The 6,874-nt window shown below is 48.4% G+C and overlaps 1 protein-coding gene across 1 annotated transcript; it reads right to left on the bottom strand.

Annotated features, from left to right (window-relative positions):
• Nucleotides 1–2,599: 2,599 nt before the first annotated feature.
• On the bottom strand, nt 2,600–3,362 carry LOC125548541. The gene has a single exon (XM_048712118.1). The coding sequence runs from the start codon at nt 3,275–3,277 to the stop codon at nt 2,858–2,860; it is 420 nt and encodes a 139-aa protein (XP_048568075.1). The 5' UTR covers nt 3,278–3,362; the 3' UTR covers nt 2,600–2,857.
• Between the last annotated feature and the right edge of the window lie 3,512 nt (nt 3,363–6,874).

The raw sequence follows: 6,874 nt of genomic DNA, 5'->3' as shown, positions 1-6,874 counted from the left end.
TATTGTTGTGATTTTCACTGTTGCTCCTTTAGACGCAATGAGATGATGCACCATGGATTGCTGTGTGATTTTGGTTGCAATGTATTTCATTGATTTATATATATATATTTGTATGAAACATGAATATTCGAATTAATAATATGAGAACTGAAACTAAAAATACATTTGATTTATTATATTTTTTCAAAACGAAGGCAAAGGTAGCCTCATCTATTAATTAAGTAGAAGAGAATTGCCTGGTTAATTACGGGAAACCCGGCAAAAACCGAAACAACAAGGGCCAAGCCCACTCCTATGGTAGACTAAACAACACAGGGCAAAGCCCACCCTTATCGACGACAAGTCGATCTGCAGTCAGACAACGCAACTCCAAATCTAACGGAGAACTTAGAAGAACAAAACCAGGCACGGCTGGTGCCACGAAAGATCACCGAACGAGCCAGCTGCAGCCAGTCATCGTACACCACAGGCCCCGCCGCCGCAGTTTCGACTCCACAACAACAAGGAAACCGAGGCAAAATCGTGGACACGTCGGAGAAGAGCCGACTACCGCAACCATTACCGCATTGCCAACATCGCTTCCCACCATCATCGTTGCCTCAGGAGTCTGGTCGCCACAATGATTCTTTCGGGGCCGCCGCCCCAACATCCACCGCTCTGTCGCGCCCAGCGCAATCAACCGGCACCGCCTTCCGGGGCCGCCGTCCCGATATACCACCGCTCGCCTCGAGCAGCAACGCCGCACAGCCCAATTGCCCGCAGCCCACACTGCTCAGGGCAACCGCTCGCGCGACTCTGCTCGTCGACTCTGTGTGGCGCTGCTGCGACGGCGGGCGGCGGTGGTCTGGCGCTTCTGGTTCTGGTGTGAAGGTGGGTGTGGCCAGGGTGGTGATGCACGTGAGCTTGGTGGTCGACGGCGGAGGTAGCTTGGCGCAGCGGGAAGATGCTGCGCAACGCTTCGGATTTGCTCGGATTCGGAGGTGTGGAGGAGCTCCGGACGAAAGTCTAGCACTGACCTTGGGTCGGTGCCGGCAACAGCGGCGCCATGGCCATGGCGTCGTTCCCCTTCTTGAAGGTGTTGCCATGGAGCTCCATTACACGACTCCACGGGAGAAATCCCTAGCTTCGGATGGTCGAAGCGGGCGATGACGACGGCTACGTCGTTTCCTTCTTTGAGGCATCGCCTTGGAGAGTCAGCATGTTGCAGTTTGCATTGATCTATTCGTCGTCGGGGACAGTGGACGTCGGGGCGACGGTTCCGGGTGGTTTCTAATTGTACGTCGAGATGACGATCTTGGGAACAATGTGAGTGGCAGCTCTATGAGGTGGGGCTCTATCTCAACATTGGTTGGGTGACATCCTCGTCCCGCTTGGGCGGTAGGGGTGTCGGCTCGGTTGATGCGTTTCAAAGGGGACGGACTGACTTTATGTCGGGGTGGTGGCCCAGGATGTGGTGATTTATTATATTTGATTATTGCATAGTTGTAAAATATTTATCGGTACAAGTAGCATAGTAGAACGAAAACGGCTGAGCTTTTTCCATGTATGTTAATGGGCATTGCAACAACCTCTATTTTTTTTATAGACTTTGAATAAGTCGTAGTAGTAGGCTTGGCACAAGATTGCTTGGCAGTCGCTGTGCTCAATTTCTCCAAGACCAAATCAAGTGAACTTCTCCTGTGGCTACTTATCGAGGCGTGGGCAGCAGTCATACGCCCATGTCTCGGTTGCGCTTTTGCTTTCTCCCTTTACCATGTTGGATTCGAGACGGTCTTGGATAGGCCTCACGTTGCCTTCTTAACTCGCGCACGATAACTTTGAGCCGGTCTGCAACGGCGACGGTCCGATAGCGGCCTCAGGTCATGGAGGTAAGAATCTCTTCACTCTGGACTCAGGTGGTGACCGTGCTTTATCAAGTGGCCAAAGGCCCCTTAGCCCCTGGCATTCACGGAACCCCGCCATTGGATCACTTGGAAGTCCAAAACACAATCATTCTACGTGACCAAATTCGAACGTGTAGTGGAATTTCAGAGGTAAAAGTCGCTTGCATCGCCGATTGGTGGAGGTTAAAGAGAAGGGAGAAAAATGCGGGAAGATCGCGATGCGAGGGCCGTGCGGCGCTCGATTCCACAGATCGTGGTGCGCTGCACCGGACGGCGACGCGTGCGCCGTGCCGTCACGGCACGCCATGCCTCTGGACCGAATGATGCACGGACATGCCGCGAGTGGCGCGGCGACCGCATCGCCGCTGCAAAATTGGCCGCTTTCGGGTCGTCGGGTTGCTTTCCTTACGCTCGAGTGGCAATAGCTCGTGCCTGGGCGACCGAGTCGCCTACGTGCCTCTACCTGTTAAGAACGCGGCCGCCGGACGGCGAAGAATGCATGGGCGTTCTTATCGCAATGGTGCGAGATTTGGGGCCAAGCTAACGGGGCGATATGGGCTTGAATTGATCGTGTTTGTGTTTTGATTTGTCTGACACACTTGTACCGTTTTGTTTGCTTGCATGGAGGGGCTGGGGTCGTAGCTTATGGCGTAATTCTTTTCAGTCATCACTCATATTTGGTAACGAAAGAGCTAAGGAATGCAGAACGATACCAGTAAGAAAATTAGACTGTCCTGATCTTAGCTAGTCGCTACTTCCTCTGTTTTAAAATAAATGACCCAACCTTATACTATACTGTCCAATTGCCATGCCACCTCTTGCAACCACGCTAGCTGAACAAAGTACATGGCCGAGTGGCGAGTGACCAGCGGTTAAGGCACTGTTTACGTACGTACTAAAACTCGTAAACTACGGACACGTCTGCCAGTGGCTACTGCGCGGGACTAGGTCGATCGACATGCATATACGCGGAGCTAGCTCTCCTGTATCACGGCGAGCCTCGGCTTCCGCGCCGCCCCGCACGTTGCCGGGCTCCTCCCGCCGCCGCCGTCCCCCGACCTGAGCTGGCCCGTGAGCTCGGCGATCCTAGCCTTGCGCTCCCTCGCGCTCTGCTCCTCCAGCCGCGCGATCAGCTTCTCCGCTTCCTTTCTCGTCACCACCACCTTCACCGTCATCACGACGGCGGACCCGTTGCCGCCGCTGCCTCCCCCATGCTTCTCCTTGACCGCGCGTCGACCCTCGGCGGCCCGCGCCACCTTCCCGCCATGCCTGCGCGCCGTCGTGCCCGCGCGTCCCGATGGTACGGCCGCCCTCGCCCCGGAGCGCGAGGCCACGGCCGCCCTGGCTTTGGGCGTGGCCTCGTGGCGCATGCTGCGCGGCACGGCGTTGCCCATGTGTACGCTAGCTCCGTGAACGTATGTAGGTAGCTGAGCGCGGAGTGATCGGTTGGTTTGCTCGAGTGATAGGATGCGCGGTGCCTTGCGCGCGCGGCGATTTATAGCGTGCAGCGCGTGCGTGGCGGAGAGCCACTGAAGGAGCAGGACTCGTTCAAAGGGCGTAAAAATGACGTGCGCGTGCGGTGGACTTACTTGAGGAGAGTGGAGCGTGTAGACCGGGGAAGGGCTCCCGCGGTGGACGCACGCAGTACGCGAGCGGGCTCCTTCTGGACCTTCGTCTGGGCGTGAACTGACACGATCCTCTTGTTTCGTTTGCATGACACTTTCGGTGTCAGTAGTGACACCCAATACTTTCGAAAAAATTGACCGACTTCGGCCATTCAAGCTAATTCGTCGTAGGACCCGCTTCACCAACAGTGCATCCTACGAAAAAGAAGGCGTCGGTGGCGACCTTGTCAATCTAAGATAATGTGTCGGTTCGCGTGTCTTGAAGATGCTCATAGAAAATATGCATGCATGTATTCATATGAATGAGTGTATGTGCATATGCATAAGTGTCTGCGTTTATACTGTATTCAAAAATAAGAAGGCAAACAAACAAGGTGGCTGCTAGGCGTGATCTAGCTCATCTTTGGGAAAAGATCATTCGTCTAGTGTTCGCACACGAATACGTCACCGTGTACCCTCGACGCCGGGGGTGATGCACCGCAGCTTACGTCGAAGAAGACCCGCCGGAAGCGCGGTACGCAAGACAATCCGGCGGGCGCTTTTAAGGACCCGAAACCGGACACGCCCGGGAGGGACCCCGTCAGGGCGTGCAGCGGCTATGGGTTGCCCTAGGCCGGCCTGACCACCCCTAGGGCCTCGAGGTTTGCCGTCATGCAATGAAAAAGAACGATCAAAAATGAAGAAGAAGAAGAACAAGGGAGAGAGATAAAAGTAAAATTAAAAGTGGTAGATGATTGTTTGATTATGTGTTGTTCAATCGACGCGTTACCTCTCATCTATTTATAAGGCGGCTGGACTTCCCGTACAAGAAAATGACTTTAAATCCCGTCCAAATCTTTCCAAAATTAACCGAACTCGGATTTAGGCAAGCCTGAGACATCAGTTCGGTTTTTTACTTTAACAGGCCACAAACGACCTTGGATGAAGATGCGGCCAAAATTTTTTTTAACCGTTTCGACGAGACAAACAACTTTCATGTTCAACATTTTTTGATTTGAGACCATTTTCAGAGCCGAATCGCTCGCGCAAGACAAACTATTACTCGCGCTACCCATCAGATATGATGTCTGATGGGGCGCGCCACTTTTGGCCCGTGGCAGGGCCGTACTCATTTGGCTCTAACTTTTACATACGATTTCGGATTGAGACGATCTTTATATCAAAATCAACCGTTCCAATGAGGCGAAGACAATTCGTGCAGAAAGTTTTCTGATTTAGGCCGTCCTTGAGGCGTAATTGGCCGAACAGTGTTCTGGATACAAAATCTCAGTATTTCGAACACAACTTCAGCCTTCGAAATGAGATTGGATGGCGATGGGCCAAACTTCAAAGATGTTCATGTCGATAATACATAACTTTTTCATGTAGATCACTTCTCCATTTGAGACCATCTTAATTATGTTTTTGACTGTGCCAAAATCTGATGTCAACATATGCCCCTCTGTTTTTCGGCAAAACTTGTGTGCCAAAAATAAATACACGGAGTTTTTTCTAAGCACGATATCAACACTCCATCGGCCATTTGTATGTGCTTAGGGCAAAAAGTATTTATCATCCATATATACTCTTAGGACGATAATGGTGCATCGGCCATTAGCAACTAAAGTGCTGCTAATCGAACATATGATGATGTGGTAATACCCTTGCATGATGTAAAAAATTATATTGCACCCATGTATTGAAATAAGCCCGTGGAGGATAACTAATCATACCCGAGGATAAATTCCATGGCATCGCCATCAATGGCATAACTGAAGAATGGGATAATGTCTGAACCGAAGATTTTGATGTGCAAACCTTCGGCTTGATTGTTCATAGTTTTCACTTTTTCCTTTCTTCATCTTTACCGCACTTCTTGCAATGGAAGCTTCCATATAATTCTTATTTTGGACACTTCCTTTGGGAACCCATGCCATGTTCCTCTTTTCTAGTTCCCGTGCACTAAGGTTTTGCAATTTCTTCATTTTCCAATATGATGAGCCGAGTGGGCATCCCAGCTGTGATTTTGTTTGATTCAATGACGATTCTCGTTTTACCTTGTGCACTCTCAACTTCTTCTCTTTCAATTTGGCACTTGATTTACTTGCTTCGTTGCCTTTTGTAGCCAATGTCAACACTTTAACTGGCTCTTGTTTGTTTGAGACCAAATCTGATGTAGTACTCTTACGACTATATCTTTTAATGCGATAAACTTGCTTGACCACCTCTTTATTCTTCCTTGAACTCTGGACCGATTCTTTATGATTGAAACGGTCTTTGACATGTGATTGTTCATCAAATGTTGATCCTCTTGGATCTGCATAATGTTTGTGAGATGTTCTAAAATAAGATGGAAAATGTGCACTTGAATCATACATGTCCCATGATGAATATGGATAAAAATTAGCATAGGTAGGTATCCATGGCATTGGCATTGGTGACCCAAAATATGGATATGAATATGATGCATTGGAATTCTCATTTTGCCAATATCGATCCTTAGATTTGCGCCTAGGGGGTGATCTTGATGCTCTTGAATTATTTGGCCGATAAGAAATCTTCTCCTCACTTATCTTCTCATATTTTTCCAATAGTTGCGCAAAAGTAACTTTCGGCTTTTTACCTTTGTGCTTACCTCGGTCTTTGTTTTCTTTGGTAGTGCTTGCATTGATCTTTGGATTTTCTTGTTTCCCCCTAGCACTTGGCATCTTCAATGCAACCTTGATGGAATTCTTGCCTTCAAGAATATTTTCATCATGCTCTTGAACAACTTCCTTATTTGAAAGCTTGATCCCATCACCTGCAGTTTTGACCTTCTCATCTTTAAAGGAATCGTCTTGAAGCAGCCGATTCAAAAACTTTTTCCCATCAATACCAATCGCAATAGACTGGTCATCTCTTGGTGTTTCAATAAATTCCAATCGTCCTTTTTCAATGGACGATTTAACTATTTGACGAAACATATTGCAATCCTACAAATTATGCTTGGACGAATCATGCAACTTACAATATATTCGTCCTTTGATTGATGGCTTGAAATGGCGATCAAGAATTTTAATGTAGTTATTTTTCAGATCAAATATTTGGTCACAAATGTTTGAATTGAAGGTATACTTCTTGTTTTTTAGCCGATCTTGGTGTGGGAACGGCTTTGGAGTTAAGCAAACAAATGATTCAGATTTTAAATATCCCCATTCGGCTATGCATTGTGTTTTGCACTCTATATCCGATGTATTTGGATAAGATATTATATTAGCATCTAATTTCTCAAAATAATTTAACCTTGGCTTTAATTTTGCGAAACGAAAATAGTTAGAATACACATGTCTCAGTTGAGACCAAGTGCAAGCCAAGTATGAAACAAGCAAAGCTACCCAATTAGCTAGA

Source organism: Triticum urartu, chromosome 3, assembly GCF_003073215.2.
Source record: "Triticum urartu cultivar G1812 chromosome 3, Tu2.1, whole genome shotgun sequence".
NCBI lineage: Eukaryota > Viridiplantae > Streptophyta > Magnoliopsida > Poales > Poaceae > Triticum > Triticum urartu.
This window is presented reverse-complemented; position numbering and strand designations above follow the sequence as displayed.

Excerpts from the sequence above, each read along its gene's own strand:
- LOC125548541 (XM_048712118.1), bottom strand. The coding sequence starts at position 3,277 with ATGGGCAACGCCGTGCCGCGCAGCATGCGCCACGAGGCCACGCCCAAA.